At 53.8% G+C, this 23,778-nt stretch overlaps 1 protein-coding gene across 1 annotated transcript in view; it reads right to left on the bottom strand.

The window, feature by feature from the left end:
* The window catches only part of KCNK3 (potassium two pore domain channel subfamily K member 3), a 35,731-nt gene extending 22,957 nt beyond the window's left edge, over positions 1-12,774 (bottom strand). Inside the window, exon 1 of the mRNA XM_063078805.1 lies at positions 12,492-12,774. Within this exon, the coding sequence (XP_062934875.1) occupies positions 12,492-12,774 (283 nt within the window). The remainder of the gene's footprint in view (positions 1-12,491) is intronic.
* Positions 12,775-23,778: the final 11,004 nt, after the last annotated feature.

Raw genomic sequence — 23,778 nt, 5'->3', positions numbered from 1 at the left:
ACACAGAGGAAGTCCCTCCAGGGCTCTGACAGCGTGGGGTGAAGTGGGGACAAGAGCATAATCCTGGATAACGTGCTCCTTCGGAGGGGCTGGGGGTGGGGAGGCCTGGGGTAGGTCCAGCAGACAACTGTCCAGACTTTAAGGGGCCTTAGGCACCACCAGCCCAATCCCTCACAGACAAGGCCAGGGTCAGGTGTGTTTGCCCCAGGTCTCACAGCCAGGTGGGAGCAGAGAAGCAGCGGAGGGGACCAGACCCCCACTTTCCTTAGCTCAGCAGCACTAAGCTAAGCCATCAGCCACAGCTTTGAGAAAGGACATACGGCCTCCCTCTATGAATCCAGTGGCTAGTCCTGTGGGGGCAGGCAGTGGGCAGCAGGGCCTCTTTGGTGCCCATAGATGAGTGTGCAGGACTCAGGGCATCCAAGAGAAGGGGTGCCATTGAGTCTGGGTCCAGGTTTTCTCTCTCCGGCCCCACCCGGAGGTGGACCAAGGACAAGAGGGACCCGTACTTCAGAGCCCTGATGGCCCCAGGGGGTCATCCTCTGTCTGACCCTCATGGTGGACCATCCATGGTTCAGAGTCATGCTGAAGAGGGTGTCACACTGGCTCAGTCTGGCCAAAACCTCCCAGTTTGTTCCCGGTGGAGGGGCTGCCCCTGGGCTGACACCCTTTCCTGGGGTTGTTTGAGAGCAGGCTGAGAGCTAACGCCATGAAGGGGAGACACAGCCTGTCCCCAGGACCCCCACTGAGGCCCTCTCAGTGCCCTTCTTTGCTGGGGGGAGAGGAAGATGACCTTCTCCTGGGCCACCCACTGACTCCTGATGTCTTTGCCGTCTGGCTTCCTTCAGGAGCTTTGGCTGATGAATTAGCAAAGATTCTTTCTCAGCCATCCTTTGGATGTTTCTGAGATAGCAAGGAAACCCAGAAAGAAAATGCTTCCCAAGTACAGAATGCTGATCCTAATAAGCTCTCTTCTCCCCTGTGGTTCCCAAACCTGGCTGCAGACTCTCATCACCTGGGGAGCCTTTAAAACTTGAAGCCTCCTGGGCTTACCCCAGCCCTAATGAATAACTCCTGGGGGCAGGTCCCTAAGCCCCACTGCTCTGGCTCCAAACAACAGCTGCTGCTGGGACAATCTTCCTACTCAGTATACAAGGGCCATTTTACCTGCCACCCAACACACACACCAGAGAGCAGGCGAGTTGCCCGAGTCACCCCCAACAAGGTCCCCTCTCTCACTCAGTGGCCACTCTTAAGAATTGTCACTCTGCCCCCTTTCTAGTCCCAGGTTCCCATCCTGTTCAGTCAGGTGGTGTTGACAAATGCATGGAACTAAGGCCACTCTGCGACAACTGCCCCTCACCCCCAACACTGCCATTTCTACCCTCCATAGGCTGACATGTGCCTCTGTGATGTGTCTAATATCCACACCTTCAGCCACTGTCCAGGGGGCATGGGCACTTGAGTTTGGGGGAGAAGAGCTCAGTTTTAAGGTTGGAGGGTCTGGATTTGACTCTGACTCCCACATTTACTGGCTCTGGATGGCAGGAAGTGACCTTATTGTCTCAAGTCTGATTTCTTCATTGGCAAAGTAGGAAAAATGACACCTGCACCTTGGGGTTGATGAGAGGCTCAGAAGAAATACCATATGACTGAGTGCCATGCTAGCTCAACACATCCCTTGCTCTGCCACTTGCCAGCAGCGTGACCTTGGGGACATTCCCTGGCCCCCTGCGTCTCAGAGTCTCATCTGTAAAATGGCCATTATAACAGTGCCTCCCTCCTAGGGTGGCTGTGAGGATTGAATGAGGTAACACATATGAAGAGCTTAGCCCACAGGAACCTCCCAGTGAATGGGAGCCTTGGTTTATGACTGTGGAAACCGAGGCAGGCTCCGTGAGGAGCGGCTGCTTCATGTTGGGTCTAAGATCCGTATGGACCAGCCCAGGCTAGACACATCTGTCACGCCGATCGAGGGCTTGTTCCTGGCTGGAACTGCCTGGATCTCGACTCCCCTCATAGCCTAGGCCCCAGGCAAGCTCCTCTGCACGGGCAGCAGGACTCAACCCTGTCCTGAAGAGAGGGCCACCCCTCTCTGAGAGCCTGGCCTTGCTCTCTCCAGGCTGCCCCACACAGGCCTGACAGGTCGGCTCTCTGGAGAAAGCCCCTCGGAGGGTCCTACGGCCTGAAGGCTGGAATGCGACTCTCCACATGCTTCCAAGATGGTTCTTCCTTTTTTTTTTTTTAAAGATGACCAGTAAGGGGATCACCCTTGACTTGGTGTTGTCAGCACCACGCTCTCCCAAGTGAGCTAACCGGCCATCCCTATATAGGAATCCGAACCCCTAGCCTTGGTGTTATCAGCACTGCACTCTCCCAAGTGAGCCACGAGCCGGCCCTGAGATGGTTATTTCTGAGTCGGAGCTGTGGTCAGGAGAGGCCCTGCACATTCCTGAAGAGGGACACTAAGTCCATGCCAAGCCTCAGAGCCTCGAGCAGAAATTGAGGGGATGCTTGGGATCCAGAATTGTGGACTCAGGGGAGGGCATGTGGTAGAGGAAGGGGGTCTGGGGGTGGGGGCTGGGGTCGTCCATGCAGAATATATCCACACTGTGCTGGATGACCATGTCATCCCCTTCAGCTCAGCGCTGTCTCAAGGGCTCCTGCACACCATCAGAAAAACTGTGTTTGGTCTGAGCTCCAGAATGTACCTTTGGCCCAGAAAAGGAAACATGGAGGGGAGGGAGTGAGAGCACTCCCTGGGGGTTGACTGAAGGCTGCTGGGTGAGCAGGTGGGGGTGAAGTGAGACAATGAGGATTCAGATTGCCACTACCCTCTGGTTTAATTGGGATCATGGAGCACCCACTGGTTCACCTGCAGTCACAGGGCACCCAGTGATTCAACTAGGGTCATAGAAGCACCCACTGGTCAGGATCCAGGTGGGAGAACACAGGTTGGGTCCATCACTTCTCTCCTCCAGTGCTTGTCAACTCAAGTCCACCCAGCAGAGTCTAGCCTCCTCCAGGGTCTCCTGCCAATCACCTTTCCTTGGGCAAGTTCCTGCCCCTTAGCCTCTCTCCTGCTGTCCCCTCACCCTGGAAAGCTCTCACTGCCAATCTTCACCTGCCGAAGTCCTCACTTACTATTCACGCCCGCCTCAAGCACTTCCTGTCCCAGGAAACCTTCTCAGACCCCTCTTTGCAGTCACTCTACTTGGATCTAGCATGTGGACCATCCAACTTGTGCCTTTCAGGATTCCACTAGACCCAAAGCTCCTTGGGGAAGGATCTAGGTCGTTGTTTTCTATTCTCTTGGTACCTAGTGTAGTGCCTGGCACACAGTAGATCTCAATGATTTTTGGTTAACTGAATTGAAGGTTAAAGACAGTTCTATTTGGAAGGTGACCCAGAGGGTCTGGGAGCCCCCAGGACACTCCTGAGTCCCATTCTGGTGCTCTAACTCCCCAGGCTGCCCCCTTGAAGATCAAGAAATTAAAGCATCTCAGAGTTGAGAAGAATCTTAAAAGCCACTTATTGCAAGCCCTGGTCTGAAAGATGGGCAGTGTGATGGTCTTTTTGATTTATCAACTTGGCTAGGTTAAAGCCTCTAGTTATTCAATCAAACACTCTTCTAGAGGTTGCTGTGAATGTATTTTGTAGATGTGATTAAAGCCCATAATCAGTTGTCTTTAAGTAGAGGAGCACAGGCTGAGTCCTAGATTATCTGTGTGGGCCTGATTCAATCAGTTGAAAGGTTTTAAGAGCTGAGCTGAAGCTTCCCTGAAGATGAAATTCTGCCTGTGGACAGCAGCTTTAGCTCATACTGGAGAGAATTCTAGTCTGTCCTTCCCGACAGCCTGCCCAATGGGTTTTGGACATGCCTTGCCAGCCCTACCATCCTGTAAGCCAATTCATTGCAAAACATCTCAATATATATCTCCTACTGGCTCTGCTTCTCTGATTGAGCCCTGGCTGATCCAGGTGACCTCTGCAGCACACGCACCCAGTGTCTGCTTTATAGCTCACCACCTCCTCAGGCAGCACAGTACATCTTTGGTCAGCTTCACCTTTAACAAGTTCTGCCTTACACTGGACTGGATTAAGTCTTTCTGTGGACTCTATCCCCCGGCGCTGGTTCAACCTCTTGAGCTCACTCAGAACAAGGTTGGTCCTTTACCTCACAATAGCCCAGCAGTATTCGAAGGTGGTACTAACGTTCTCCATATCCTGCCAAGTGTCCCTCATTTGACATGCTGCTCCCCTCCTCTGACTCTTCCCCAGGATGTTGATGTCCCTCTTAAAGTTTGCAGACACATGTGGCCAGACAGGTCCAGAAGAAAACAGGCCACGTGCTGCCACCAGCATTCCACACAGTAGCCTGCAACAGGGTGAGCGTATCTGGTAGCCACGGGACCTCCAAGGGCCTCTGCTGTCTGGATCCCAGCCTGTGAGAAGCCAGGGCCCCTTTTTGAAAGAAGAAGTGAACCTGAGCCTCTTCTAATGGTGTCTGGAGACCGTACTGTCCTTGGGGCTTTGAGCAGTGCTATGGACTGTAAGTCTCTGTCCTCCCCAAATTCATACATTGAAGCCTAATCCCCAACGTGATGGTATTTGGAGGTGTGGACTTTGGGAGGGGATTAGGTGATGAGGGTGGAGCCCTGATGAATAGGATTAGTGTCCTCGTAAGAAGAGACATGAGCACTTGCACTCTCTCTCCCTCCCTCCCTCTGTCCCTCACTCACTCTGCCAGGTGAGGCCAAAGTAAGAAAATGGCTATCTGCAAACCAGGAACAGGCCGCCATCAGACACCGAATCTGCTGGCACCCTGATCTTGGACTTCCCAGCCTCCAAAACTGTGAGAAATAAATGTGCATTGTTTAAGCCACCTGGCCTGTGGTGATTTGTTAGAGCAGTCCAAACTAAGACAGGCAGATGCCATGAGGAAAGGGCCAGTTTCCCAATTTGACGTTTGATCTCTGGTGCATCAGTTCTCCACTGACCTAAGGAGCTTCCCTGGCAGATAGGAGAGGAGGGGGCAGGTGGATCCCCGTGCACTGGCTTCCCTGTGGGGCAAGCCCTTCTCCACATCTCTCCTCCCTTTCCATCCACCCTCTCCACTTCCCTTCCCCCCACCCCATGGTGCCGGTGCTGGTGCTGGCTACAGCACTTGGCCCACCCGGGCTCCGCAGCTGGCTCCTATGGGGCAAGACACGGCATCACTCCAGCCTCAGGGAAGGGCCCGCAGCTCTGAGGACCTCAGCTCTGACATTCCATCACCAAATTCCTAAGGATTCTTCCAGGTCTAAACTTTCTTTTTCTTTAGACTACAGTCCATACCTCATGGCTATTCCTAGAAGTCAGGTCTCCAGGTTCTTTAGATCCTTGCTACTCAAAATTTGGACCATGGGTCAGCAGCATCAGTATTCATCCCTTGGGGGCTTATTAGATATGTGCAATCAGGCCCTGCCCCAGACCTATTGATTGAGAATCTGCAGTTAAACATGGTCAGATGGGTCATTCCCTGCACACTTCAGTTTGGGAAGCATTAACTTAGAGAACTCTGCATTGCTGAGCTGCCCTTCCTCAGTTTCCTCTGGAGAACACTTCCTCCATACAGATGGGGAGACTGAGGCACACCAGGGAAGTGTCTGCTCCTCCCATTATCACAGGGGCAGGTCGGGGGGGAAGCGGTGAAAGAACCTAATCTCTAGCATGAAGGCCAGGCTCCCGCCTCACATTCCTGGCAGCCAGGTGTCCCCCTCACTTAAGAGTCTCTGCTGTGTCATTGGAGGAAGCAGGTGGGGGAATCAGGGGTACTAAGGAACCAGCTTTTGTAAAAGGTTGGAGTGGGAGGTCAGCCCCAACATGGCAGGGATCCCAGAAGGCCCAGCCACAGAGTGGCCACTGGATCTGGGGACATCTCTGGCTCTAGGCTGCAGCTGAGGCTGATTCCACAAATGGGACAGTGAGGGTGTGACTCGCTGCCGTGGCTTGGGGCTGGTGGCTCCTGGTGAGGGGCAGGACTCCGGGGAGCCAGCTGGGAGCTGCCTTAGCATGGGCAGTTTCTGGACAACGGGGGAGTGTGGACAGACTGGAAAGCGGCAGCATCGGCCAGGCGGTTGACTGCTCTCTGTACAGCCACGAAAGGCATCAGTCATGTGGCTCTCTGAGGACCAGAGGCTAGCAGAGGGGTCAGGGAACAGGGCTCCCAGCCCAGCTCTGATGATAACCGTAAGTGTGCCCTTTAGCAAGTCCCTTTCCAATCTGGATATAAGTTTCTGCACTATAAACTGAGCTGATTGGAACTTCTGATCCTCTTTGGGCCAAATGCTCTATTCATAGTTCTGAAGGCAAGATATCCTGAAGCTGAGGCCACAGCTGGTGTCCTGCATAGACGCTGGTACCTACTCTCCACCATTGCTGCATTCACATAGAAGGAACTGCAGAGGCTCCATGGGGAACGGGGACTGCATGGCTGCCTGAAAAGATACCTCCTACAGACCTGGTGTGAGTCCTGGTGCTGTTGTTTTATATGTGTAGGGTCTTGGGCAAATTTCTGAACCTCTCCTATGGGGAAGGACACAGCATCGCTCCAGCCTCACAGAGAGGCCTGCAGCTCTGAGGACCTCAGCTCTGACATTCCATCAAATTTCTGAACCTCTCTGAGCTTCCACCCACCCTCTCAGGGACATCCCCTGGCTAATTACACACACTTAGTCCCCTGCATCGAGGGTGGGCATGGAGGGCATGAGGAAGTGCCCATCTTGGGTCTCTGCTGAGGTTTGCCTAGACCAACAATGGTCTCACAGCTTGATCTCTCCCCTGCTATGGGCTGACTGCAGGGAAATCATTTTCACATTTTTTTTTTTATTACAAAATCAACTCTCAGATTCACTGTGCTGCCAGCTGAAAGCTGTTGATACTGGTGATTTGCGCTACATTCATCTGTGCTTGTTTATGTTTTCTTTGAAAATACTTATTGTGTTTGTCCTGTCCCCACTGTGGCCCGGCGTGTGTCTTCTATTTCTGTCCTATTCTCACCCCCACTCCCTCCATGCCTCCAGCTCCAACCCGTGATGCGTGGGAACTGGACATGAAGGCAGGAGGCATGACAGAATCAGAAGGACCTCTGGCCAAAAACACACACTTGTAGATGAGGAAACTGAGGGTCACAGAGGACCAGCAACTGAGCTAAGCAGAACTACAACTTTCTCCTCTTTGCTCCAATCCAGGGTAGGTTCTCCTACCACTGTATACCTCACTCTCCCTGACTCGTTTCTGCAGGGTCTTCCTGCTCAGAGGAGGGGGCACTGCCCTTGAGCCTGGATGGTTAGGCAGACTCCAGGCATGGCTGAGAAGCTGAGGACCTGAGGTGCGGGGAGTGCGACTGGGAAGATAAGGGGAAGGGGTGTGGCAGCCTCCTGGTCCTCAACCCCACTGTTCCCACCTGTTAGGAAGGAGCAGAGGTAGCTGTGGTCATGGTAACCATTGGGAGACAGACGAGTTCCCTCTATGGGGGAAGTAATAATACATGAACAATAATATTAATAACAGCAGTAATTGCAGATGTCATTTATTAAGTGCCTCCTCTGTATCAGGCACTTTCTTTCCATAATCCCATTTAATCCTAGGAGGCAGATATTATCTGCATTTTGTAAATGTCAAAACAATCTCAGAGCGATTAAATAACCTGTTCAAGGTCACGCAGCTAGTGGTGGGCTGGGGGTAGGAGTGGATTGAAATGAACTCAGGCACTCTGGCTTCCAAGTCAGTACCCGTGTCCTACGCCATCCTGCAGAAAAGGCTGGTGGGGTCAAAGCAGAGGGGCCGGCCTGTGTGCAGGGAGGAGGGAAGGGCTGACTGAGTACGCATGCTGGGACTACTGCCCCTCGTCCCCTGGGAAGTCAAGGGAGGACTGGGAGCAGAGGGTGCTAAGCTGCCTCAGTGCTAACAGGGGTGGTGGGCGTGAGGGGAACGGGCTGGCATGATGGAGAGAACTCCAGTCTGGACACCCAAAGGCCTGAGTTCTAGTGAGAGTGGTACTCTCGACTCGCTGTGTAACCCTGGACAAGCTGCTCACCTCTCTGGCTGTTTGGATGATTGTTAGTGTCTCCTCTCACTCTTATTTTAGGACTTTGGGATTTAGGGGGTGGCAGATCACTTCTGAACCTTTCTCCTTCTTGGGAAGATGTAAAAAGTACAGGTTCCCTCATGAGCCACCTGCTTGAATGCACTGTCTAAGGGTCTTTAGGCCATATCATGGGTGACGGGAAGCTGGGCTCAGCAGAGGACAGGCTGGAAACTGAGGAAAGAGCAGGGTAGAAGGTTTTCTGCCCAGGTTCCATCAGCAAATAATCACCTGGCCTCTTGTTACCTTAGAGCCACAAGAATTCCTGCGACCCGCAGTGGGAGAACGGGCACCTGTGAGCCCGTGGCAGTCTCAGGCAGGGCCTGGAGCTTGGCACAGCTCTGACACGTGGTCTGATTTAGTCAAGGGCTGGAGTGTGGGGGAGCAGTAGGCTGCTGTCATGTGCTGAAGCCAGAGGCCCTCTTCTCCTGGGGAGGGCTTGGCCAGTGGAAGAGGCAAGCCTTGGCTCCTCAGTGCCCTCGAGACACAAGGGTCTGGGCTCGGTTCTTGAAGTGGAGAAAGAACTGGTGAAAAATGCAGGGCATGGGAGTCAGAGAGGCCCAGTGGACTCTGGAAGGTGCCATACTTTTGAGCCTTAAGGCCGTGAGTGAGTCATTTACACGTAGAGCCTTAGGTTGGTGAGAGAAATAAATGAGGGGATACAAGTGAAATGTCTAGTATAGAGCCTGCCAAAGAGTGGATAATGAATGTGCTTGCTGTTCCTATCGCTACTGCTGCTGTTGCTAATAAAAATAATAAACAGGCATCCTGAAAGGGCAGAAGGAGCAGGGGCCAGGGAGTCAGGTTCTGCTCCCCTCTGATTGTGTGATTTCTGTCACCTCTCTGGTTCCTTATCTTTAAGAGGAGGGGTGGTACCAGCTGCTCTCTGAGGCCCCTTCTCGCTCTGACAGCCTCCAGGCTATGAATAGATGGGGCCGGGGCCCAGGAGGAGTTTAATGACTCAACAGTTAAAGAGGTTAAGGTTTCCCAAGAAAAGAGTTTCCATCCGTGTTTGGTGAACTCAGGGCACAGCAAAGGAAGGGTTTCCTGGCTATGAGACTAGGGAGGAGGGAGCTGGAGGAGGCCTGGCAGTCGGCGGAGACTGTGACTAACCAGGTGAATGACTAAGTCAGACCCTGCTGACCTTCAACCAATCAGGGCTGCCTGTGAGTGCCCTGCCACCTGGCATCACTGAGCACGTCTTGACTATGCCAGGCCCAGCTGGGTCAGCTTCACAGCATATGGAGGCAAAAGGAAGCAGCCAAAAGACCAGCAGGGAAAGAGCACTGGGCTTGGAGTCAGAGACCCAGCTTCCCACTCCACTGCTCACTGGCTGGGTGACTCTGGGGGAATCTCCCCCTCCCTGAGCCTCCAAGTCTTCATCTGTACAATGGAGCAGACAATGCCTGCCCTGGCAACTTTACTGACTGTGAAGACTGAGAGTCAAGACACGAGATGGAAGTGCATTGTGATCGCTAAGGAACCAAATGAACAGGAGGTTCTGTCATTATTCCACTAGGATGGGACTCACGGTGTCACAGGAGACCCATTAAGGTTCCCAAAGGGGTCAGGTCGACAGAGGCTGCTACCCTTGGGTTTTGGGTTAAGATCAGCCTAACATAGGGCCCTGTCCAACCATCTGATCACAGCCCAGACAGGTTTTTCTGAGAGCAGAGTCCTTGTGGACAGCTTCCAGCTAGGTAGCATAGCCAGAGTGGGAAGTGACAAAAAGCCAGGGTTGGTTGGGAGTGGGCAGTGTCAGGCTGGGCCCCCACAGAACTGGGGCAGTGGTCTGATGCTGTCTTTCCTCTTGCCCAGCACTTTATAAATAAATAATCACCAGAACCGCACTCTGTCTGCCTCTATCCCCAGCTTTTAGTGGCTATCTTTGGGGAGGACTACAAACCCTTAGGGAAACAGCAGGGATGGAGAGGAAGGATGATGCTTTTCATTTCTGCACACCTTAAACCCATCAGTGGCATTCTCAGAGTGCTCACAGTCTCTGGGTACTGTGCTGGCACTGGGAGCACAGAGATGGGAATCCCAGGGCTCTGCCACATGAAGGTAGGTTACAATGTGGTTAAAGAGACCAAACACATCCCCTAAAATGTACATAACCATTCAAAAGAGCCTATACACTGTGTCGCTCAGGTCATCCTGACAGTAAGTTCTGCAGTTGTCCAGAGCAGTGGCCTGGGAGGCTTTGAGGAGGAGGTGGGATCTCAGCTGGACCTAGAAGGTTAGCTTGGACAAGATAAATAGAAGACAGAGAAAAAGGCATGCCAGACTGGCACACTTAATGCACTTAATGTGTTCTCAGGGGACCGTTTGGCTGCAGTAGAGAGGGATCATGTAAGTAAGAAGTGACAAATGAAGTCAGACATAGAAATTGGAGCCATGTAAGGTTCTTAAAATTCAGGGTAGGGAGCATGGGCCAGATTCCATGGGCAGTAGGGAGCCACGGGGGGCTTCTGAGAAGGAAATCCATATGGTGAGAGCTATGCTCTGGGAGAGTCTTTCGGGCAGCCTTGTCCTGGGGAGCTTACCTTGCTGGGAGAATGAGGCTGGGGGCAAGGAGGTCAGTTAGGAGGTGACTGCGGAGCTGGGAACCCTGGGACTGAGAAGGAAAGCCGGTGCATAAACAAGGGCTTGAAGTATGGAAAGAGGCGGAGGGAAGGTCTGAGGATGCTCTGAGGATGCTCAGCTTCATTCTCCAACAGCTGAACAGCTACTGAAATCCTGACAGGTGGCAGTGGGGCCAGAGGGGATGAGACCTCAGACCAAACCTGTCCTGGTTTCTCTCAGGGAAGCAGGCTCCTCCTTGGGCAGGCCTGGGTCTGACCATCCTACCCTAAGCTCACAGGCTCAGTAGGATCCAGTAATGCTCACAGCTGGTCCACCTCCACTCCTGAGGCCCTTTTCTCCCTCTTCCAAGAGAGAAATCCAGAAAACACATAGCATAGCTCCCCGTGGTGCCCAGAGAGCAGTGGACCCTTGGAACAGAGTCCTGCAGTGGGTAGACTACAAGGACAGCCTCTAGTCCTGCCTTTTACCCCCCAAACTCCCATTGACTCCCAGGAAAACACTGCCATCTTGTCATGGGCTATGCCAAGAGGCAATGAGCCCTTGGGAGTGCAGCCAAGGCAGGAAGTGTGTGTGGTGGTGGTGGTGGTGGAGGGGTGTCAGGGAGAGGAGAAGGAACTGGAAAGATGGAGGAGGCATCCCCAATAGGCTTTGGGGGAAGGTGGGTTTCCATTCTCAGAATCCAAGCACTTCAGGGCTGGGAGGAGCCCATGAGATCATTTCAGCCAACCCCTCCCTGTCTGGAGGTCAGCCTGAGAAAGTCCCAGGGAAAGGGACTTGCCCAAGGTCATACAGTGGGGGCAGTGATGAAGCTGGGCTGGAATCATAGGGTGTTGAGAGTGGGTAAGGTGTTTACTCCTATCTAGACACTCTTGAATAGCACCATAAAGGGCCTGGCTGGAGATTCCTTTCCCGGACATTCATTTTGTGTTCTGTATGTGGTGTGCCCTATGTGTGCCTGTGTGTACCTGTGAGCATGTGTGTCTGGGCCTATGTTGTCAGTCTGGGTGTGTGTGGCCTCCTACGCCGTGATCTGCTTTGGCTTGGAAAAGAACTGGGGCTATTCCTGTGAGGTGACTGTTTTGCTGGGACAGGAAGGCTGACAGAGCTGGATCTGGCTTCCAGCACCAGCTCTGCTGCCCTGAGAAAATTACAGGCGCTGGCTGGTGGTGACCAAACTCCTGGAGCTGGACACACACATACATACACACATTTGCGCGCGTGCGTGCGCACACACGCTCACCCCCCCCTAGGCAGCACTCACAGCCGCAGTTACAGGGTGTTTCAGACACCCAGAGTGGCCCAGAGTGCCAAGAAGAGCCGCGTACCGACATCCACTCGCCTCCCTGGAGCCCAGCAGGTGTAGACACGCGGGAGTGCGGAAGCCGATCCGCAGGGACACGGAGGAGTCGCGCACTCCCCGCCGCCACTCACACTCAGCGCCCGCTCCAGGGCCTGGCCCGGCCACACCCCTCCTCCCGGAGCCTCGTTCCTGCCCCTGTCACACACTTGAGAGTCCCCTAGGGTCCTCGCGCATCCTGGCAGGCCCAAGCGAGGGCTGGCCTGGCCAGAGAGGCAGGTACGGAGCCAGGAATCGACGCCTCCCCGGAGTCCCGTCCCCGCGGAGCACGCCCGCCAGGCGAAACTCGGGTTCCTGGGAGCGCGGGGTCCGGCGCCCAGCCCCTCTCCGGGGGAAGCCCTAGCCCCCGAGGGCCCTGGACGACCCTGGGAGCCGGCTCCCAGCCCCCGGTCCCCGCCCCCCCGCCCGGCGACTAGTTACCGATGGTGGTGATGACGGTGATGGCGAAGTAGAAGGAGCCGGCGAAGCGCCACTGCACGCCGGCCTTGTGCGGCTTGAGGCGCAGCACGACGCGCTCCAGCTCCTCGTAGCCGCCCTGGCTGAGGTTGTAGCGCGCCCGCAGCTCCTGCTGCCGCAGCTCCAGCCGCTGCCGCTCCACCATCTCGGGCTCCGACTCGAGCGCGTCGAAGACCGCGGCGCCCACCAGCAGGTAGGTGAAGGTGCACACGATGAGCGCCAGCGTGCGCACGTTCTGCCGCTTCATCGTCCCGCCCGGGCCGCCGCCCGCCCCCCGCCGCCCCCGGCCCGCGCCCCCGCCGCCGCTGCTGCTGCCCCGGAGGCGGCCTGGGGCATGGCTGCGCTCGCCGCTCTCCGCGCCGGGCACCCGCTCCGCGCCAGGGGCCGCCGCCGCCGCCGCCGCCGCGGAGCTGTCCCTTCAGCACCACCCACCGCCCTCCCCCGCCCGGCCCCGCTCCCGCCTCCCGCCCCCCGCCCCCAGCCCGCAGGCCGCCGCCTCCCGCCAGCCCTCCCGCCCAGCCAAATAAGGACTGGGGAGACGCGCCGAGGGAGGGACGAGGGGCTGGCGGAGGGGGAGAGGACGGCAGCGAGCGGGAGAGCCCTGGCAGGACAGGCAGAGAGGGAGAGAGAGAGAACTAGACAGCCAAACGCGGATAACTACAGAGAAAGGAGCAGAGAAGGACCGAGGGAGGCGGGGTGCGTGTGACCGAGAAGGAGATTCACAGACACAGACAGAAAAGAGGAGGCAGAAAAATACAGAGCAGGAGACGGAAACGGAGGGAGCAACAGACTGAGACCGAGGGACCTGGATAGCTGGAGATAAACTGATGGCACTGAAAAGAACAGCAAGGAAGGGCAAAGGAACAGACGATGCGCGCCCCCACCCTACCCCCACCCGCCACCGAGATTACAGCACGTTAGAGCTGGAAGGGACCTTGGGCCTTTCTGTCCTGCCCCTTATTATATGGATGAGGAAACCGAGGCCCAGAGAGGTGAAGTGACACGCAAGGGCACGCAGTGTGTTTGTGACAGCACTGGGATTCAGCCAAGCGTTCCTTCCTCCCAGGCCAAACTCCTCCTCTGCGCCGGATGCTGGCTGTAAGCAGGGCCCAGCTGTGGACCTGGGCACACACAAGCCGACACCCAAGGGAAAGCCCTGCTCTCATGAAATACGTCCCTCCCCAGGTCAGCACAGTTCCTGGAACTGGCTGAGAAAGCACAGGCTGGTAGCCTGGGCCGCCTGCTCTGCCCCCCAGGGGCTTCAGCTCCTGTCCTGTACCAGCATGCCAGGCCGAGCATGGCTTGGGCTGAGCTGCCAGAGATAGCACTGGACACTATCTAGGGGCGTGTCTGCAGAACTGGGGTCTGGCTAAAATAGAGCAGGTGGGGCCCAGATCAGGAGGCTCAACTGACAGACTGGAGGAACTGGGGCAGGGGGCTCACTGTGCCTCAGTTTCTTCATTTGTCAATACAGTGGCCGAAGTGGTAAGGAGAAATGGGCAGTGGGACCTCAGGCAAGGCCTCGCTGCCCCTCTCAGAGCCCCATTTTCTTATCTCTTCGATGAGGTGTCATGGCAGATGATCCCTGTGCCTTGCGCAGCTCCAAACAACTCCAGACTTGGATAGGCTGGGTGAGCAGAATGATTGGAATGTAAATCCCAGTGCCAAAGAGGGTCAAAAAGTCCTTCATGGGACCCTGGCATGGGCCAGCTGAGAGACGTGGAAGAGTCCCCAAGGCTCCTGACTGAGGGTAGGCTCAGGAGGCAACCAGCCAGAAGAGAGAACACCATCTGCCATATTCTGGGCTGACCTGTCACTGCCAGAAGCTACACTCCTCCAACGGCAATGTATTGGCTCCTGGCCACAATCGCCCCAGAAGCCAGTTCCCCCAAAGCCTGTCTAGATGAGTGAGTGGCTTGCTAGACCTGGTTTCAGGGCAAAAAGTGTGCATGTCCAGGGTCTGCTCGCTTTTGGCTGCTAGGCCAGACTGCTGTACAGACCAGAGGTGATATTATGAGTGAAAGAGCTTTGGAAAGGGCAAAAAGCTTTCTTTAGGGGCAGGGCATTTATTGTTAATTGTGATAAAGCTTATTCTCACAGCATTTCAGAACTGGAAGGAGGGGTTGCTCAAGGCTACCCCCTTAAGTTGCCCCCCCTCCTACCCATGCCCCATGGCTGGGGGCTTTCCTATATCACCCGTTATGTTTGGGATCAGGGCATCTGTCAGTGGAGCATGGATAACCCATCCAGTGGCCCTGGAGGGCAGGAGGGCAGCCTGCGTCTCCTCCTTCCTGCCCCTCCCTCCTTCCTTTCTCTCATGGAGGGAGAACTGGGATGGGAGAGCCATGCTGGTGCCAGTCTAGGTTTCTGTGTAGCTCCTGGGACTTGCGGGCAGGAGTCCTATCCACCTACCCCCAACCTGGGTCAGTTTGTGCCAAAGACCTAGCAGCCAATCCCACTTCCTTCTGCCCAGGACTTCTCGGGCCTGCCCACACCTGCCCAAGGTCAACCTGTCTCTGTCATGTGCTTGCTGTGGCATTCAGGGCCAGTCACTCCTCCCTGGGCCTTGGTTTTGCATATCCATCAATGGAGGGGTTTGGATCAGGAAATTTCTATGTTCCTTTCATTTATAACATCCCATGACCTTCCTGGCCTGCTTTTGCTTCCGTTTCCCCAGTTCTCCCAAGAATAATCCACTGCTTTTGAGACTTCAGTTTGTGAGGAAAAGGGCACAGAGTTAGGATAAATCGTACAGAATTTAGTTAGCAACATTAGTTGCTATATTTTATTATACACTCAATGTTATACACAATAATTTTTCAGCTTTATCTTTCATTCCACTCCTCTGTAAGCTCTAAACACATCCAAGCACTTTCATGCTTCATGTGCCTCCATAAGCTGGTATTCTGCTACCTCCCTGCCTCTTTGGTCTTCTGTCTGTTGAACTCCTATTCAGGCTTCAAGATCCAGCTCAGAGGCTACTCCCTCCATGAAGAATTCCCCAGTTGCCTCCAGTCAAAACCACTGGCTCCTTTACGCTTCCCCAGCACCCTGTGGAAGCTTCAACTCACCCAGCTGAAGCTTCAACTCAGCTTCAACTCCTGCCAGGCAGATTGATTGGCTCTTTAATATTTGTCTTCGCCAATGGCTCATTGATTTTCTCCAGGGTGGAGACCCTTCTTACTCCTGCTAGTCTTCCCACAGTGCTTTGCAGCCCAGAGCTGTCCCCTATGTTTGCTTAGGGACTCAGTACACAAAGTGAAGGCCTTAAGGAATCCTACACCTGAGTTAGTGGCCAGCTGTACCAGTGGGAGAGGGGCACAGATGTCTGAGTCTGCAAGCAGAAAACCCTGGCAATCTGCTTCTGTGGCTCTCTGCAGACAGACAGTTCTAAAGCTGGAGCAAACCCTGTCTGGTTTAGGGGGATAAAGGCTTTAGAGGATAAAGACAGATGTGAGTGTCCAAAGGCTCAAGGAAGCATGACATATAGCTGGAGTTTGGTCCCAGGGCTGCCACCAACTACCTGAGTGGACTTGGGAGAGTCACACGGCCTCTCTGTGCCTCGGTTTCCTCTTCTATGAGATGAAAGTGTTGACTGTTGAAAGGTCCCTTCCCGCTCTGACGTTCTGGGGTGTGAAAGAGAGGCCTGGCTTTTGACAGCGGTCTCATTCTACAAAAATGTGGTCCAATGGATGAAGGGCCCAGAGACATCCCTGTCTGTTGCTTTCCAGGCCCCCTTTACTGGCAGTTTGCTTGGAGGATGGGGCAGGACCAGGGAGGTAGGGAGTGAAAGAGCTGACCATGAATCAGACAAGCCAGGGTTCAAACGCTGACTCCTTCAATGCCTCACCTGAAATTCTGGCCCATTCTGTCTAGACCAGACACTAAGCTCCTGCAGGGCAGGGATAGTGCCTTACTCATCTGTGTACCCCACAGCTCCTGGCACAGCAGCTGGCACAGAGAAGGGCTCTGTAAACTCTCCTCTATTTGCTCCAGTTGGCCAGCCTGGCCTAGGTGGGCCGGCAGGGCCTGGGGCCCCTGGTTCACTGTAGTAAGGAGTATCCAGGGCATCTCCACATCAAGCAAGGGGCAGGCCTGGAAGGAAGAGGGGCCCAAGAGTTGTGACAGGGAAGTGGCTGACTGGAGCACTGTGCCAGGGATTGTGGCCTCAGACTGCAGGTTGATCAGATTTAGGGTGCTTTGGGATGTCTGAAGTGTTTCTTGGTGGGTGTCTCTAGGGAGAGAAGTCAGGGATTAGTCTGGCTTTCTAGAGCACAACCAGTCCCAGTGCAGCCAGCTTGCATTTGTTGAGAGGCTCTATTTGTTTAACATCTCAAGCCCAAATCAAACACAAAAGGCAACTGTTAACAAAGACAGGCTCTGCGAGCTGCCAGGGAGAGCGCTCTGGGCTGGGAGCCTGGACACCTGGCCCTGTTCTTGGCCCTGCCCCCATCGAGTTGTGTGACCTGGGGAAAGGGCTGCCTCTCTCTAGGCCATGATGCTCCCTCCTGCCAAGTGAGGGGTCACACTCAAAGATCTGTAAGGCCAGCCCCAGCCCAGGATTAGACGTGGTTCTAATAGTGAAAGTGAGGAATGATGGGTCTTTGCGGAGTCACTGTGGGGTCAGGCTTGCTCCTGCTCACAGCTGCGCCATCAGCATAAAACCTGAGTCCTCACCCGAAGTCTTCACCCACCACATCCCATGGACTTCTTCCCCTAGAGTGGCCCCTCAATGGCAACCATTTCTTTGAGCCCGAGTACTGCCATGTGATGAGCTTCCTCGTATGTGTGCGCCTACGGATCTGCAGGGAATTGTCGCTGGGACACAGTCCCAGAAGGAGTCACAATGCTCATGCCCACTGCACGTCACTATATACTGCCAGGTCATCACTCTCCCCAGCAGTGCTTGAGACGGTCCATTTCATCCTATTCACTTTTCCGATTTTGCCTTTCGTAGGCCTCCCTGCTTTCTACTCGTTTCCCCTTCTCTCCCTTTCCCTTTCCTCTTCAATACTCTTCCCTGCCCTGCATTTGGGGCAGGGGCACTGGACAGACGCAGCCATTACTGGGGACTCAGGTAAGCCAGCAGGTGATGAGAAAACCAGCCTCTGTTCGCCAGCCGGCCATGTGTGTGCGCGTGTGTGGAGGAGGCTGTGGGCCTGAGAGTTTCAGCTTCAGTCCTGGTCTCCTCTTCTCCCCTTTTTCTATCTCCCAGCCCTTCATATTTCCCCCTCCCCACACATTCTTCTCTGTATTTGGCCAAGGATCACAGAATACTTAAAGCTGGAGGAAAGCCTAGTTCACCTAGTGCCCATGAGGAAACTGAGGCCTGGGGAGGGGAGTGAGCACCTGCACGTCTCCCAGCATGCTGGGCCAGAGCTGAGACTTCAGCCGGCAGTCCTGACTTCCCAACCAACAGCTACAAGGTAAGTTCCCTAAACTCGGCCCCTCCCCATGGCAAGAATTAAGTCCTTTAAGCCTGTCCTCTGCAGAAATTCCGGAGTGGCCATGACCTGTATTTCCTGACAAACATCTTACTGCTAAAGAAAAAAGTGAGCCTGGACATACAGTGAACAACCCCACAAATCTTGAAATCCTTCTTTGCAGGTTTATGGCTTCTGAGAAGCAAGCAGAGGCAGCCTGTTCTCAGCACCAAACACAATAATTATAAAAGCACTTGCGATGATTAATCAGCCTGCAAGTATTGAGTGGTGCCTGTGAGCGTGCACGGCACAGAGTGTGTGTGTGTGTGTGTGTGTGTGTGTGTGTGTATGTCTCGAGGTGGGGCAGAGGGCAAGAGAGGCGACTCTGCCCCAGATGAGCAGATGGTGGGTGTCCTTCCCTCAGTGGAGGGGACAGGGCTGCCACTATGGCATTCTTTTGGTAGTGTCATGTTCTGGCCAGGACTGCAGTTGTTTCTGCCAAGGGTGGAACCCTGACTCCTGTGGTCCCAGCTGCTGGGCTCTGGACCATGCTGGGAGAAAGCAATTGACAAACGGAAGCAGGTTCTAGGCCTGTCCATCAGATTAATGAGGGGCCTCACCAGCATGAGGCATATGGCTCAACTGAGAGAACTTGGGATGTTCAACCAGGAGAAAAGACACAGGGGACATTGTGAGCTGTCACATGAGGAGGGATTGTCTTTGCTCTGTGTGGTCTGGGGGGGGCAGTAATCTATGGGGGTGATGTGACAGGGGAAGAGCAGTCAGCTCAACATAAGATGGAATATTCTCCCTGCCCCCGAAGAAGAAATGAGCTGCCCAGAAGGGTAAAGAGCTCCAGGTCCCTGGAGGTGTGCAAGCACAGCCTGGTTGATCCCTAGGAGTTAGTACAGTGCCTGACACATAGCAGGTCTTCAAGAAATGCCTTTTGACTTGACTGTTCAATGTACTGAGTTTGGGGCTGGACCGGATGCCCTTTGTGGTTCAGTTGGGTTTGGTTCAACATTTATGGAGCAGTCTGTCTGTGCCAGTCTCTGTGTCCCTCCAATCTGGAAATGCTGTAATTCCCTGGCCCCAGGCCTCAGGAAGGACTGCATCTGGAGTTCTTGCTTCTGAACCTCCACGACACTGCTTTTTCCCAGCTGCTCCCAGCCCAAGCCCAAAGCCCACTGACATACACCCTACACCCTGCTGTCTACAGATGAACAATGTGCATAGGTCAGGGTAAGAGCCTGGAGGCCCTAGGACTCCAGCAGGGGAAATGGGCCTCTGGCAGGCTAATTACTGGGAGCTGATTCTATTAAGCAGATAGCTTGCTCTAGGCAAAGCAATTACATCTAATCATCCCCTTACAGCAGTCCAAAGGGACAGCCGTTTGAGCCAGACACATGCGTGAGTCGGAGCATCAAAGCAGCCTAAGGTCCAGACCTGGGCAGGCTGCTCAGAAAGTGGTCCCCTGGCTTCTTCCCAAGCTGCCCAGATCTCAGGCCACAAAGGGGCTGCAGCACCATGGAAATAGCACTGGAGGGGTACTTAAAGTCCTGGAATGAAACCTGGCTCTGCCACCAAGGAGCTTCATTTCACTGGGGAGAGCACTTCTCTGATCTGAGCCTCAATTTCCCTATCTGTCAAATGAAGAGGATGGATCAGAGAGAATCCATTCCAAGCTTGAAACTCTAGTCCCTCTAGCCCAGCTGGTTTGGATTCTAGTCCAAGTTAAGGTGAGCTGACCAGCTACAGAAAAACCTGTTTGAAATTCCCAAACTTGGAAATACTAAGGGATCTAACTACTCAGACTTTGTTTTCAAAAATAACTGAAGTAGTATATATTTTAAAGATATGAATTCCGTATTGGTATTCTTTTTTTCCCTCTAGAAATTTTATAAAATGTGTGTGTTCCCAGAAAAACAGCCATAATTTTTAAAAACATAATTTAGTGACTTCTGAGTTCCAGATTCATCGAGGAAGTTGGGTCATCTCAGCATGTTGACAAATGGGAAAGGGAGGGGTCCCTGGAAATGAGGGGCCATGAACAAGATGAAAACAGATGAGGTGCAGGCCATGACAGTGTCCTTTCTATCCACACTGGTTCACATGGCATATTCCTTTTCCAGAGGAAGAACTCCCTGAAAGATTTTTGGATGCTGTCAGAATGCTGAGGAGGGATTTTAAACATCAGTTCCTTCCAACACTGAAGCTCTAGGACTCTGGGCTGGTACCAAGAAACCAGTGCAACCCAAAATCACCAGACAAGCAGCCCAGTGGAAGGGACCAGAAGGCAAGAGACTTCTACAGTGCCCAGCTGTGAGACCTTGGGCAAGCCATGGCCCTTCTCTGAGCCTCATGTTCCTCCTCTACAACATGGGAAAACGGGGAGAGCGGTCTCTACATATCCTACCTCAAGAATGATTGGGAGACTTCAAGTGAGGTGATGAATGTGAAACTAACAGACTATTTTACTCAAAGGCAAGAACGTTATTAACATCTGGGGCCCAGGTCCCCCTCTCCCACCCAGCTCTTCTCTCTGTTGTGATTTCAGGGCTGTGACTTTGAGAGCAGGGTGGCCTTGATGGAGCAGATCATGGGGCAACCAAACTTTCAGCTTTTCCTGGCCTTGGTGGTCTCAGATGACTGGTGCCCATGTAATTAGACCAGAGCTTTGATCTGTCCTCAAAGGGGAGCCCTGGCGCTGATTGGCAACCAGTGGCCTTGCTAGGTCACGCACAGCCTTTGAGCATTTACAGGGGGGTGAGGTGGGGAAAAAGCAACCTTGATTCAGAGACTGGGCTAGAGGAGAGCTGATTCTCCTGGATCAGGCTCAGTGGAGAAGAGAAGGAGGGAGGCAGGACATGAGGACTGGAGTACGGAAGCAGGCTGGATTGCCCTGCTCCTCCGCACCCGATACTAACCATTTGCCGAGAAGGAAGCTGTAAAGAAGCCACTTTATTCCCCATCTCATTCCATGAGTGATGAGAGAGAAGGCTGGACTAGGAGGTTGTTGGAAAGCCTTGATTGTCAGCCCAAAAAACCTGCACTGCTACTTGGAGGCAGTGCAGGGACATGAAGGGTGCTTGGGAAGGGGTATTGCATGATGAGATCGTGGCCTTGCTGGCTGTGCCCGGCCCTCAGAGCCAAGCCCACATTCCTCAGTGTGGCTTCCATGTGCTGCACGATCTGCCCAGCCCACCCCTCTGGCCTTGTCCCCCATAGCTCCCCTTAGGGCTCTTTGCACCTGCCATTCTTTGCAGTTCCTCCAAATGCACCAGGCTCTTTCTTGCCTTATGCCAGAAGTATACCAGGTACATATATGAATGCACTTAGTGCTCCCAACAACCCTAGGAATGGCATTGTTCCCAGTTTACGGATGAGAAAACTGAGGCTCACAGTGAGAAAACTTTCCTAAGCTCTTACAGTTGAATAGATGACAGATTCAAGATTCAAACCCAGATCAGTCTGCTGTGCTTTTCCTTCTCTGCCACTGTCCCTCACTGGAAGATGATTGAAGGCAGAGCTAGGCAACAATGGGTGAGTAAAACAGAAGGTGCTATTAACACTGGGCATAGCACATTGTTAGAACCTAGAAAAATATTGGTTGCATAAATGAATGAATATCTCAGAGAAGAAAGTTGTAGGAAGGGCTAGGATCCAGCACCTGCATTCACCCCAGGAGAGACAGATGCTTGACTTAGAGTAGGGAGCAGGGCAGAGCTGTGGGTATGGCCGAGTGACTCCAGCTTGCAAAGGAGCTAGGAAAGACAACTGCTGGTGAACAAGCTGGTGATCCATCCCGGGTGGAGGTGAGGGACGGGCAGAACTGTCCATGGCCCAGCCCTTGCACAGTGTCCAGGCACCCAGCCCAGACAGGGACTCAGAAGGATTTTCACATCTGAGCCCAGATTAAAGAATGCCTTTGAGGCTTTGAGCTGGGTGCCTGGGAGAAAAGTGGTGTCTTCGGGATACTCAACGATTGGAAAGGGGGACCATCCAACCACATGGATGAGTGTTGGTCATGGCACTGGGTCGCCATGGGGAGGCACAGGGGGTGTATCAGATGACCCATAGGTGGTGCCATCCAGTGATCCATGGAAACCTCAGCATGTCAGGGAGATGGAGATCAGCTGGGAGGCCCGCTCAGGCAGAAGGGCACAGTGCCGTCAGGGAGATGGAAAAAGTGATGTCGTTAAGGAACAATGTGGGCTAAAGGAATGAGCTGTAACTTGCTGGATCCCCAAGGACAAGCGGGAAAACGGCCGCCAGAGGCCCAAGGGTGTCTGATGATGGCCTGACACTGCCCTGGGGGAGGGACCAAGGCCCAGCCCAGAGGCTAGAATGGAATCACCCCACGGGCTCCGTGGTCCTTTTCTGTCCCCTAATACCATGCCAAGCAAACCTTCTGGTCTATTAATAAATGCTTGATGAGTTGAGTCCCGACAGGCCTCCTGGCTGGAGAACTCTGCTCTGCTTCTCCAGAGTGGATCCAAGGAGGCAGCGTGAGGCCAAGGAAGGAGCACCAGTCCCGCCCGCCCCTGCCCGGCCTGTAACCCAGTTGGGAGGATTAGGTGAGATAACGGAAGCAGCAGTCTTTGAGTAAGGACTGGCACGTTGCAGCCTTCTGTTCCCTCTTTCTTTCTCAAAGGCTGGGAAAACCAACTCCACACCATAGCCAGACAGACAGGCAGCCTGAGGCTTAGGAATCTGGCCGGGGGGAGAAGATGCCTCTTGTGTTTGAGCCCTTTAGCTCTTGGGCTGGACCAACCCTTTCCCCAAGAGTGAGGAGAGGGACCGAAAGGGAAGCCCCAGGCCTCTGTACAGAGAGGGCAACTGAGGCATGGAGCTGGCCTGAGCCAAGGCCAGGTTCCAGGCAACCCTGTCCCCAGGTCCAGCAAGAGGGACCTAGAGCTGCAGGGACAGGCAACAGGCCTAGAAACGCTGTTCTGTTTTCTTAAGCTCCCAGCTGGGACTGAGAACACCAAATCCTCTTTGAATAAAACAGAAAAGAGATTTTAAAAAATCAAGACATTAACCTTTTGAAACTGCCCCCCCCCACCAATATGGAGATTAACTTCTTTCCGAAGCATTTTTTTTTTTTTCATTTCTATAAACATCTTAATTCATGCCGACATCACGGCCAACCTGGATTACAGGAGGATGGAGAGATGGATGGCCTCGTCCCAGCCATACCTGCGCTCATGCACACGCACGTGCACATGCACATGCACACAGTGCTTGTGCACACACACCCAGGGCAGCAGAAAGAGCAGTGGAGGAGCCGTCGAAGAGCTGGGCTTTATTTCCAGTTCTGCCACTGAACTCCAGACCTCAGTCTCCTCATCTGTAAAGGGGCTGGTTGGACCAGCCGATTTCTAAGATTCCTTCCCAGCCCACTCTCTGGAGCGGCTCTGGCTTATTTCCACCCCCCATCTCCCAGCTTCCCAGAGCCTCTCTGACAGCCTTCAGGCTGGGGAGCAAACAATTGTGGGAAGTGGGAAGCAAGGGGAAGCATGGGCTCTGGCTCCGCGTGGGGTCAGGGCTTCTTTTATGATTAACTTCAGCTCTTGTAAGTCACATGTAAAGCACCCAGCATACTGCCTGGGCACGTTGGAGGTGCTTCCCAAAGTCCATTCTCTTCCCTTCTGCACCCCTCTTTTTAGCTCAGTTGGAAGCAGTTCCCACCTGAGGTCAGGTTCCCTTCATGGGCCTCAGCCACCGAAGGAGCCACATCCTATTTCTCAGTTTCAGATTCCCCTCAGCCTTAGGTCACATGGCTCCAAAGTGAACCCTCGAATGGTTCCCACTGCTTTCAGGATGAG

Source organism: Cynocephalus volans, chromosome 14 (assembly GCF_027409185.1).
Source record: "Cynocephalus volans isolate mCynVol1 chromosome 14, mCynVol1.pri, whole genome shotgun sequence".
Classification (NCBI taxonomy): domain Eukaryota; kingdom Metazoa; phylum Chordata; class Mammalia; order Dermoptera; family Cynocephalidae; genus Cynocephalus; species Cynocephalus volans.
The sequence above is the reverse complement of the archived record's forward strand: the minus strand, read 5'-3'. Positions and strand labels throughout refer to the sequence as shown.